This window comes from Ammodytes marinus (genome assembly GCF_949987685.1).
Source record: "Ammodytes marinus genome assembly, chromosome: 8".
NCBI lineage: Eukaryota > Metazoa > Chordata > Actinopteri > Uranoscopiformes > Ammodytidae > Ammodytes > Ammodytes marinus.
Genome location: NC_137212.1, coordinates 16,527,756 through 16,540,680, shown reverse-complemented (window position 1 = coordinate 16,540,680; position 12,925 = coordinate 16,527,756). Strand labels below are relative to the sequence as shown.

The 12,925-nt window shown below is 39.3% G+C and overlaps 2 protein-coding genes across 2 annotated transcripts; both read left to right on the top strand.

The window, feature by feature from the left end:
- Nucleotides 1–1,655: 1,655 nt before the first annotated feature.
- On the top strand, nt 1,656–8,237 carry LOC307254263 (uncharacterized protein). The gene is made up of 2 exons (XM_080032564.1): nt 1,656–1,943; nt 5,927–8,237. Exon 2 carries the CDS (start codon nt 5,934–5,936, stop codon nt 7,641–7,643), a length of 1,710 nt encoding a protein of 569 aa, XP_079888690.1. The 5' UTR covers nt 1,656–1,943; nt 5,927–5,933; the 3' UTR covers nt 7,644–8,237.
- Nucleotides 8,238–9,605: 1,368 nt separating this feature from the next.
- On the top strand, nt 9,606–11,867 carry LOC307254419 (uncharacterized protein; the record flags this gene model as incomplete). The annotated part of the gene is made up of 1 exon (XM_080032810.1): nt 9,606–11,867. One exon carries the CDS (start codon nt 9,606–9,608, stop codon nt 11,865–11,867), a length of 2,262 nt encoding a protein of 753 aa, XP_079888936.1.
- Between the last annotated feature and the right edge of the window lie 1,058 nt (nt 11,868–12,925).

Below are 12,925 nucleotides of genomic sequence, written 5' to 3'. Positions count from 1 at the left end.
TCATTTACAATCTTGTCGAGTAACATTATTATTTGTGATGTGTCTCTCTGTGGCCCTCAACTTGTTCCCATCTTATTGTTTGCGGCAATTATTACAATAACTACTTTGCATCTCTTCAACACTCCTTTATTTAATTCATTTATTTTACTTTGAAAAGGAGAAGTGTAGTATCCAAGGATTACTATCCTTTTGTCTGTCAAACAAGGACAAATTAAGTATTGTGAACTAACTTGTCACTTCATTCATCGTTATCTGCTCACCTCTGACCCATTTTGTAACTATAACATCTCCTAACAGACTGACAGTTTGTCAGGGATGTTGTGGCCCATATGAACAAATGTGGAAATAAATAGCAAAAGTAAAGTTTTGAAACTATTTGCGGAAATAACAAGATGGAAAGCAGAAATGTTAGCCCTGCTATGCAGTGACTAACGGGAGCATCACATAATGATGAAAGAGACGTTTGTCAGTTGAGTAAGGGATGTAGGTGTGGTAGGTTAGTCCAATTATAAATCAGCGATATGACCTGCAGCAGTTATTGCTTGAAGAAGTTATTGCTATCAGAAAAGCACAATGCTTTGAGTACGAGTTTTGCGCGCTGCAGCAACTGACCCTTCTATACGTTAACTCCACCCTCACTATCTGTTTTCTGTGGAGAGGAGGGAGTTTTTCATTTTACAAGACACATGATTTTACTTACAGCAACACAGGAATGTTAAAAGCGGCATACTTGTTACTCAACCTTTTTTTCCCCACTGATTTATAGAGGAGCAAACCATTCCACATTTTTATCACCAAAACTTTAGGTTAAAAAATAAAAATAAACACTCTTGTGTGCCTGAAACTCTGAAAAAAGAACACTTTTTCTGTAATACTTGATTATTTGAATAATTTAAGATATGATCAGGATATTTGTTTTTAATCTTAATCACCCACCCACATACTGTACACACACACACACACACACACACACACACACACACACACACACACACACACACACACACACACACACACACACACAAACAAAAGATCTCTGCAACATGGAAAGACCCATCGTATACCTTTATCCAGAGACATGAAATACTGAAAGCTGTTTCAATTTGATACATTTTCCTGAACATGAATCTGCAGGGGTTCATTGTAGCATTAGCATCAGTATTGAGTAGAAAGGTTATTAATTCTGAAACACAAGAAATAACTTTTGTTTTTTGGATCATCGTTCACGCCCTAACAGAGACAGTGTGACACTTTCAAGGCTGACAATGCCCAACCATGAAACATACCGGGGACGTCATACCAAAGATATGTGCAAATGATACTTAAATTTGCACACCCAAGCAAGCAGGCACATACACTCCAAAACAATTTCACTAACAAAAATTACAAAACCAACTCCATTGTATTTAACTAAACCAAGTTTCAACCCTACGAATTCTAACCTTGATCAAACAAGTAGTTTTCCTGGAAGAAGACTTAAATCATGTATTCACAATGACAAGTATTCATCCCCTGAGATTAAGCACAACTCCTATATCCCATTTCATGCATTCAAACAAACACAGACACTCATAAAAACACAAATCACCAGAGGGTGGAGCTTCCACTGGCTTGATCCCCCACCACCACATTTAGCAAAAAATGTGAGAGGAACAGAGGGGGCTGGGGAACAGCCGGGACGCTGAACAGTGGCACTGAAGCCTTAGGAAAAGGACCTGTGAATTTCATGAGCTCAGGGCAAAAAGGAAAAAAAATCTGTTTGATCAAGGGAAAGAGTGATGACAAAGAGCAGGAAAATGTGATTGCGTGATAGTTTAGACAGTGCTGCAGAAAGTTTAATCAGAGGATTTGCAAAACTGAGGAGGAAGGGAGGACCTACATAAAGGATTCCCCCCTCTACTTACTGGCTCTGTTCTATCAATCGTCAATCGACACTACTAGAGGTAAGTTCTTCAATAAGGCATGCTTCTTGATAAACAGATACTGAATGCTACCAACTTGTAATATATTTGTAAAGGATAATGTGACAGGATGATTTCATTAATCAAACTGATCAGAACCAAAATAAAATAAGGAAAGTGATTAATTCACAGCAAAATGTTTTCTTTTATGGTACCTTTATCCTAAGAATACAAGCTTCTGTATATAATTCAACCCTTGATTTCATTAAATAATGTGTTTTCCATGTGTAAACTACAAAAAAGCCAATTGATTCCTAATTTGAACTCGCTTAAGCAAATGAGTGAAATCTTCTGTCTGAAAATGTAAAATAATAAACATTCTCAACACTATGCCAGATAAAGTGATTCTGAAAAACAATTTATATGCAACAATTTACTTCTGGGGCTGGTCCACTGGTCTCTGCCGTACTGTTTTCGACTTCAGTCTTTTCATTACAAAGTGCTGATCCAGCACTGCCAGCAGCAATGCCAACAGGAAAAGAAATGAAAAGCAATTAATGGTGAACTGGAAATACTTTAGCCATTACACTGTACAGCAGATCTTTCCAGGCTGTACCAGTTGAGAGCAGACAGCGGTTTTGGATGGGCTGGGACATTATAAAAGAAAGGAAACATGGTTTATTTGTCAGGTTTTAGGCACAGGCACATACCGACGGCTGCATGAAAAAAAAAGAATGTGTCATGTGTTTGAAAGCGACTAAAGCTTCTCAAATGCATTGATAAAAACAAATACAAGTGAAGGGAATCTATAATTAGAAAGCACGTTAATAAAAGTATATCGTAGTTGTGTATTCAGGAGCACATCAATGACTTAAATGTAAACAATGACCCTTCACACTCACAGAAGTAAAGAAAAAGGAAGTAAAACTCACTCGCTTGTTGTGTGGTCGTTAGAGCGTCCCCAAAGAGGGTCAGACACTGTTCGAATCCGACCTGCGGTCGGTTCTCTGCATGTCCTCCACTCATTGCCCCATTTACTAGGTCTCTCCAAAAGCTATCTAATAAAAAAAGCGAAAAAACACCCAAAAATAATCTTTAAAAAAAAGAACAAGGAGTGGAAAACGTAAGGAGTGCTGGTAAAGTAAGAGCAGTAGTTGGCATGGGAACACATTTTTTTTAAATAGCAAAGTTATAATGTTTTACTAACAATGAAAGCATTACTTTCCCTCCTAGAGCAGAGGCAGAGTATCCTTGAATGAAAGCAGACATGAAAACAAAAAGTATAGAAAATGGGAACAGCTGTGAGGCACCAGGATGCATTTAATGACCCTCTGATGTGAAAAGAAAAAAAGAAAGCAAGAAAGAGGGAAGGAAGAAAGAAAGAAAAAAAGAAAGAAATCTGGTGCTTCTGTGGCTAAGCTCATCTGGGGGACATCCTGATCTCTTTTGAAAGTTACTTCCTTGGAGAGACTCATTCTGCACCCTAATATCCTTCAGCCATTGAGAACTCATGCTTGCCAAACTTAAGTTGCAGGATTTGTATGGAGAAGCAGGTCTTATGTTGGCCAAGCTGTGTTTTTGGAACTTCCCTCACAGCCTCAGGCATGTGCAGGAAATGTACTGTAGACTCACTGAACACACACTGAAAATGTACTTACGGCAGAAAAACAAACACCACTGAGTGAGGATATATTTTTAAAACCAGTCTGCAGATAACTTTTCAAGTATTTGGGAGCTTCAAAATTGTTGTTGAACACAGGGCCCTGAATGAATGGTTTTGATGCCAAGAGGTTGCTAAGCATGGTGATTTACCAGCCAATCCTGTTGACAATGCTGCCTGGCAAAAGTCCTTGCCACAGGCAACAAAGTATTACACTGGATCAATTTATGCAAATATCTCCTTTTTGGTTAACACAATAATGCTTAGGCTGCAACATGTAGGAACTGTTACTAATTTGAGTTGCCTTCAGTATTACAGCCTTATTGTGGTTGTTATTTAGAGGGCACAGAAAACCCTTTGGCTGTTCTCTCTCTGAGTGGAGAAAAAAAAGACCACAGTCTCTAGTGTCCCGGCTCTTAACAGCCATAGCACATCAAATCTCAGAGAGGAGCGTAAACAAAATAAAACTTTTTTACTTGGCTTTATCCTATATTAACAGTTTTCTTCATTCATAACAGTAGCTCCTATCATTTTGATACAATCAATAATTTTTATATCTAATGAGAATCACTTGTTACAGATGCGAAAATGTATGTTTATTGGGAATTAATGTGTTTCATTTCTATTATTTTGTGTTCCTTCTACCTTGCTAGTATTTTTGGTCCTATGGTCATTCAGCTTTTGATAGAGGTACTTGAAGAGTTAACTTGAAGGGTTACTCAAGTTAATTAATATTTCAATTGCATAAAGTTGGGGGACTTAAAACACGCAGTTTTCAATCTGAATGGACACAATGAATGCAGCAGAGACCAATCTAACTTGAGGTTAAGTCCCTATGTATAAAGCTTAAAAAACAATGGGGTCCTACATTTCCCAAATTAGTTGAGTGTCATTTCAGTTTTTGAGTTCTTGAACTTGTCTCCAGAGGCAAAGAGGATATTAGTGACCCCAGTTCCTGGTTGACTGACTTTGACATGTAAGATTGGTGGGAAAAAAGTGTAGCCTACAAAGTATGTAATTACCATGAGTTGCTCAAAAAGCTGTAGGCAATCCATGTAAATTTGATACAACATTCTTAACCAACCTTGTCTGTAATATAGGGGAGAATGGGGTAATCTGAGCCACTTTTTACATTTGCTCCCCTCTAAGCGAGCTAAAATGATTTATCACTCAAATTTACACATTTCCCATTAATTCAGGATGTTTCCTAGAAATGGGCATTAGCAGAATTTTGTCAAGACAGAGGGCAGTGAAAATATGATTGTTATGTGTCATGTGGCTCACTTTACTCCAGCTGTGGGGTAAACTGATCCATTTACTTTTCCACTCTGAAACTACCATAACAACACATATTGTAACAGTAAGAATCCTGAAAGCTAGCCACACATTCCAGAACTAATGTCGGACTAGTAAAAGAATGATGGGGTTTGGTCAATTAAGCAAAGCAAATTTTCTAAACACTTGAAAGTAACTCTGAACAAAATCAAATACAACATATTATAATTCAAAAGGTTTTAATAAGATTCAAATGAAAGATAGAACTAGTTAGATTAGAACACAGTCTGGGGGTCAGAACACAGGACCCTTAGAGCCAGCTAGTGTCTGGGTGTCAAAGCATAGGAAAATCAGAACCAGCGAGAACAGCCTGGGACTCAGAACACAGGAGAAGACCCAACTGGATTATAACATCAGCATGTCATACTCTACAACTAGGCCTACTCTACATTCCAGCGCTGAAGGTTACAGGGAAAGATGAGAAGGTGCTCTTTCCGTGTGGTTGCCCCAGGTCATCTTCCTGGTGTATTTCCTTGGCAAGATGGCTTTTCTACAATGTGTATGACATTAAAATAAAACATATGTCATGTAATATTACATTAAAATATGTTTAAGACTAAACTTAACTTGTGCCTCACGGTGGGGGAAAGTGAGACAGTGGCTCACTTTCCCCCACAGCATTTGGCTCACTTTCCCCCACCACCACAATTTGAGAAAAAAACTACCTCTCTTAGCATTTCAGGCTAATCTTCAATTATCAGCATCACATGGTTTCATATGTTGGTAGTTCATCAACACGTGTGATAGAAGTTTTTCTACGTGAATACATTTGCTTTGGCACAACAGTTGATTAAGTTGACAGCAAGAAAATTTACTTTTACATGCAAAATACCTATTTTGGTGAAAAAAACATGCTTACCACAGCACCATGAGGTCCTCTCTTTCAGGGCCATGGGGAAATGAGAGGGGCTTGAAAACATATATCTCACATGACCACAAATGTTTTCCGTTGCCTAGATACAGGGGGTGGCTCACATTACCCGATGCCTCAGATTCCCCCGTTCTCCCCTAACTGTTTCTTCTGTTTCAGGGAAAATATGGACCTGCCCCTGACCCTTCATGCGCTCCTACTTTTCTGTTCCTTCAACGTTGTTGTTTGGGCGTGTCCGGATGGGTGCAAATGTACAGAAACAAAAATCATCTGCAGTGGCCTTGCAGACTTCCCCAAAACTGTGCCCTCATTTACCACCGCCCTCTACTTCTCCAATTGCAGTATCTACTCCTTGAAACCAGAGGACCTGACTGACTTCTCTAATGCCCTTGGCATCTTCGTAATTAAAGACACTGTTTTGAGGGAAGTGCGTCCTGGCACATTTAATTTCACTGTGAACGTAGGTGCCTTAGCATTAACTCAAACAGATCTGCAAGATCTCCCTGATGCCTTGTTCCAAAATCTTCAGAAGCTTGAGTCTCTGAATCTCAAAAGCAACAAGCTAATTTTACTCCGCCCTAACTGGTTTTCCTCACTAACAGATCTGAAACTCCTTGACCTCAGTAAGAACCTATTCACTAATGTAGCTGTGGAAACTTTTCACCCCCTTGCAAAGCTGCAGTACCTTCTTCTTTCCGGAAACAATATCAATCAAATAACTGGAGAGACATTTAAGGGTCTTTCGACTCTAAACACCTTGCGGGTTAATAAAAACTTGCTACAGGAACTTCCTATTGGCAGTTTTGATGACCTTGTAAACCTTGAAGAACTATCCCTACATGACAATCTAATAACTCATCTCCACCATGACCTGTTCTCGAAGACTCTGAAACTCAAGAAGCTCTTCCTCTCCAACAACAGGCTCACAACACTTCCACAGGGGATCTTCTTAAACCTGCCCCTCCTTTCCCACATCTCCCTGTATGAAAACCAGCTCGAGAGTCTGGGACCAGGGGTGTTTGGGCCCATGGCCCTTGAGGACTTGTGGCTGTATGACAACAAGCTGATTCGATTAGAGGATGACACATTCAGGAATCTGACCGAATTGCGTCTTCTGGTGCTCAGTCGCAACAAGATCAACTATGTATCCACCAGGGCCTTTGCAGGTTTGGAGAAGTTGGGAGAAGTATCACTTCACACCAATTTGCTTAGAACCCTGAAAGCTGGGACTTTCCAAGGTCTGCCAAGTCTGGTCAACATTTCCTTGGAGCACAACTTCATCAGCTCTCTTCCCCTGGGTTTTCTCAAGGGCATGAGCAACCTGGGACAGATAGACCTGCGAAATAACTCTCTTCCCAACCTGCCAAAGGAGAGTCTTGATGCCCTTAATGCAGCGAATGAGGTACTTCTGCAGCAGAACCCCTGGATCTGTGACAACAATATTCTGCCACTTAGGGACTGGATGAGACAACACCCATCTAAGGTCAACCAAACCCTTCTGGTCTGCGAAATACCTTTCAGTCTCAACGGTGAGGTAATTGCTGTGCTGACTGATGAGGACTTGCTGCCTCTCAGCTCTACTGAGGTGCCTGTATTGACCTCAACAGAGAAGAGGAGGACACCCCATATCTCTCCGACCAGACCAAGCACCTCCTCACCTGCCATCAAGACCACCCCCAACTCAGAGCACGAAGTCACCAGCAGTGGACAACAGGAGAAGGAAACTGTTTCTAATGACATTTCGATCACCCTCATCGTTATCGCAGTTGTGTCCACTGTCATCATCAGCACTGTCATCATTTGCTGCATGTGCTGGAAGAAGAACAAGAGAGGCAGGGGAAACATAGAGTGCAGAAATAAGAACTCGGTGCTATAGACTAGGCCACCCAACATCACCAACCAATAATTGTTAAAGCCAATGGAAACTGTTCACTGATTACTGTGGAAAATGTGGAGCCTAAGGTTGATTTTAGAACCTCAAAGGGAACAAAAGTTAACACTTCAGCTCCATTCAGACATAGCAGATAGAAAAAACAAGTTTTCATTCATTATCTTTCCATTCTTAATGATCAAATCTACCAGCCAGTATTCAATTCATGTTTGATGTAAAAAGAGAACAGAAATCATATTTACTAACTATACATTTAAAAAAAACCTTTGCCATCGTGTATGCAACCTGAGCATATAGGTAAATGTATGCACAGTGTATAAATGAAACAGTGTACTTATTTTGAAATTAAGACTGCATTCAATATTTTCGATTTGTAAGTTTTTTAATTTCTGTTTAGAAAGCTCTTTGTGCTAACAGTACATTTAGGGGGCAGCTTTAATTTTTTTGGAAAGTTGCTTTCCATGCAAAATCAAACTATCAAAGTAATTTTGACTCTACTGTAACACAATCCATGCTTTCCATGATTTCCACAATTACAATACAAAATGCTACTATACACTGAATAAATGCAATACTTTTAGTGGGCGCAACCTTACTGTGTTTCATTTCCTGAACTAAGTTGTATTACATGCCAGCTGCATTCTCACATGCAAGTTATCCTTTATCTGCATAAGATGATGATACAACTTGACTTTAATGCTTATAAAAAGGAGGAACAAATAGTAAGTATCATTACACTAACATGTGTAAACAACAAGTACCTTATCACATCTTTAATGATTGAGTTTTGGCAAACTTTTGGAGTAAGAGGATCCTAAGGTGATCACTTCATAGTCGCTAGACACATTAATCATAATTGGATTATTTATTCAGTTATCGTTGACATTTTGCATGGGTACATCAGCCACTTATCCAACACACAGTATGTCTGCTTTCCTCTCAATTGAATCAATTCTATATACAAGACTGCCATCTAATGGAATAAGAGATATTAGACAAAACAAGATGTCTAATCGTTGCCTGACAATAACAATGTTCTACTAAGGAAGTTAAAAACAAAACATAATCAACAAACTAAATAAATGCATGTGAAATGGAGGAACATCGTAGATATAACATTTGGTATAGTATAATTATTTTTTGACTTTGTTTCTGAAAGAATAGTTTCAAAATGTTAACCTATATATGTTAACTGAGTATGTTAACACTTTGAGTATGGGAATGACACTTTTAAATGTAACAAGTATCTGTTGTTCACGTTTCTGTTCTAGTTGTATAACTTACCAAATACATCAGGTGTTAGTGCAGCAATCTTAAAGGCATCCTTTTAATTCAAACAAATCATTAAGACCATGTGTATGCAGTAATGGCAGTTTTTAAAAGTACTTTAATTGAGAATATTCAAAATGGTGAAAACAAAGATTTTTTTAAAGCTGGTAAAATGTTAGTGATTATCAAAAAATATTATAATTATTAGTATTATGTATTATCAAACATTTGAAATAAGGAAAATATTTCTCAATGATGTGAACTTAGAACCATGCTACATAGCAGTGCAGTAACTGGTAGAAACATTATACTTATCTCAAGCTGCAGAAGCCACTCCTCACACACAAGTCCTGCTGGCCAACATAGATACAGAAGATAACTAATGAGACTGGGCTTGTTTGTGTCTCCTCACTGATGTGACAGACCGTTTCCTCCTGGGTCAGTAATTAATAAGGTAAGTAAATGTTGTTGTTTTGTTTGTTGTTTGTTTGTCTATTTGGGTGTTTGACTGTAACATCACATAGATTTAATTATCTTGACATAGAAAAAGTTTTTTAATTTTGTAACTGATACTTGACTGCTCACATATTATAACGAGAAAGATACATTTAATGTTCTTTTAAACTGAATAAGTTATACATTGCCTCATACATGTTTTTCTTTTTATAGTGAATAAGAATGACAAGAGGAAAAATCCTGTTTCTTCTGCTCTCTTTAGTGTTTGAGTCATTGACTCAAAACCCACAATGCGAAAAGGAGACAGAGTGCCACAAAGAGAACCGGGTTGTTTTTAGTTTATCTACAAAAGAAATCCCAAGCTTCCTGAAACCAGTTGTGACAGAAGTTTTCTTTTTGGACAGCCAAATAAAAACAATCCCCAACGCAGCCTTTGCTAACAGCCCCCAGCTTGAAAAGGTGGAGTTCATGAATACTCCGACAACATCTATTGATCCGGGAGCTTTTCAAGGTTTGGTAGACCTCAAGCATATCGAGATCTCCAGCACTCCATTAACATCAATCCCAGTTGGAGTGTTTAAAGACCTCAGCAACCTCGACAAGATTATACTAAAGCTGAACAAGCTTCGTAGTCTGGAGAATGGCTTGTTTGACAGCCTTAACATTTTGAAGGAGCTTCAGTTGCATGGGAATGAGATCGAATCGATTGAAGACGGGATCTTCGATGGTCTTGAGGACCTTACAATGCTCCATTTAGCTAAAAACAATCTTGCTGCCGTATCTTCTGATTTGTTTTCAAAACTTAACAAACTGCAGATACTAAGACTGTATGAGAATCAGCTGACCACCATTCCTGAAGAGTTATTTCAGAATTTGCCAAACTTGAAGGAAATTGGCTTGCAGGGAAACAGAATAGCAGAATTATCACCTAATCTATTTCCGCATAAAGACAAACTCAATAAGCTGCTTTTGGAAGGTAATCTTCTGACTGGTTTACCTCAAGAATTTTTTGTTGGCTTCTCTCAGATAAAAACACTGACCCTGCAGAAGAATAAACTGACTAGTCTCCCGCCAGTACTTTTTGGAGAAATGCCCAAATTGACTGAGTTAAGCCTCAGCGAAAACAGTCTGAGCACTCTTCCCAAAGGAATATTCAGCACTCTGAAGAAAATCAAGAAGCTAGATCTATCAAATAATCACTTTGTCACCTTGGATACTGAGGTCTTGAACGGCCCTGAGAAGCTCTCCGAGCTGAATCTACTGAACAACACAATCAATTTGTTGGATGCAGATGTGTTTGGAAAGCTACAATCACTGATCACACTCAAGCTAAATCAAAACAACCTCCAGACACTTCCTGAGGATATTTTTCAGCCTTTAACAAAACTTAAAAAACTTTACCTCAACGACAACCCTTGGCACTGTGACTGTAATCTGATCTCTCTTCACCTCTGGATGAAGGCAAACTCTGACAAGATTGTATCTGCTGTGTTCTGTGAGTATCCAGAAGATCTAAAAGGGCTGGAAATCCGATCATTGACAGAGGATCAATTTATTTGTCTGACTATCTCACCCACAATCAGTCGATTAACCACCACCACCACAACAACAACCTTAACTACAGAATTAAAAACCACAATCCTTTCCACTCCAACACCTCTTCCTACAACACAAACCACCATTTTACCAACCACCGTACCCACCACTACACTAGCAACCACAATTCCAACCACCACCATCCGTACTACCACAATGCCAACAACCACTTTGCCGACTACAACCCCAACACTCTCCTCAACAATGCTTGCCACAACAACAATGACATCAACCACTGCTCTGCCAACAACCACAACCCCTATAACCACAGCTATAGCCACCACAATCACTTTACCTTCAACTGCACCCACAACTCCTATAGCAACAACTGCACCCACAACCACCATGGCAACAGCTGCACCTACAACACTTATAACAACAACCGCAGCAACAACAACTATAACTACACCCACAACTACAAAAGCAACAACCGCACCCACGACCATTTTGACAACAGCTTCACCCACAACTACTTTAACAACAATTCTACCCACCACCACAATAAGCATGCCTACAACAACTTTTACCACACCCACCACCCTCAGGACCACTCAACCAACCACCACCCAACGAACAACGCTTCCTCTACAGACAACTCCAGTAATCTTCACCTGTGCCATAGAGCGAGCCACTCAGGAGCCATTGCCTACCTTCAAGAATCAGTACAAAAGCAAAGTGCAACAGTGCAAATTTCAGATGATGATCTACACCTCTCTGCTGGTGGTGGAGATCACCAGTACACTGATGCTGGCTAAGTTCACCCTGTCTCTTTACCGCCTACTGCAGTGCAGGGAGAGGACATTCCACGGGGTAAATCTCACCCACTTCTCCTACAGGAGAGATGTCATCCTCAGGCCTTTACGAGAGGCCGAGACTCACAGACTATAAACAACAACAGCACTTAAGAGAAGGCTCAATTGTTTGACAGCAATTATGCTTATTGATCAGATTAGCAGCAGCATGACTTGTCAAACCCCTATTTGCTTAGTATGGCAAACATGTTATATGTAAAGCTTCTTTAGATGTTTGTATAGCAAAGTTGTAAATGCCAATGTGAAAACAATGTGACAAAGTAAAGGGGATAGCTCATAGAGATTAATTTATAGAGAATTATTATGCAGAACCTACCAGATACATGAAGATTTATTATTAGTTTTTGCTCATTGGGGTGACTCTAACTCTTCGTTATTTATGAATATATTTTTGGGTGTTTTCACCCCCATCTGAAGTACAGTGCATAAAGTGGAAATGAGGCGAGAGAGGGGGACGACATGCAGTAAGGGGCCTTGTCCCCGGGGGTAGAGGCATTCCTGTCGGTGAGCCACTACAGTCCCGGACAAAAGTCTTGTCACTTATCCATTTTGTAGAAACAACAGTTTATAACCTGACTTTTAAGTAATCCATTGTTTTTAGAAAAGGCTCATATGAAAGCTTAAACCCTCCCAAATTATGTTTAATAAACTAAAATAAATTTGCTTCACTGAAGAAAATATTGATAATTTAATGAACACAGAAAGGTCAGATGTTGGCAGGACAAAAGTGTTGTCGCCTACAGAGAGTAATGTGAAAATTTAACAAATAATTTACTTCAAATACAAAATACTATTGATATTGCCTAAAATATCAAGAAGAATTAGCTACCCCTTACATTCCCAACCATAAAAGGGGGCACATTGTGCAGCAAGGTGGTGCTCCATCGCATACTTCCATCTCTACATCAAAGTTCCTCAAGGCGAAGAAGATCAAGGTGCTCCAGGACTGGCCAGCCCAGTCACCAGACATGAACATCATTGAGCATGTCTGTGATAGAATGAAAAAGGAAGCATGGAAGACCAAACCAAATAATCTTGATGAACTCTGGGAGGCATGTATGACTGCTTTCTTTGCTATTCCTGATGACTTCATCAATAAATTGTATGAATCATTGTCGAACCACATGGATGCAG

What these genes read in the sequence shown, in the direction of transcription:
- LOC307254263 (XM_080032564.1), top strand. Translation starts at nt 5,934, where the DNA reads ATGGACCTGCCCCTGACCCTTCATGCGCTCCTACTTTTCTGTTCCTTC.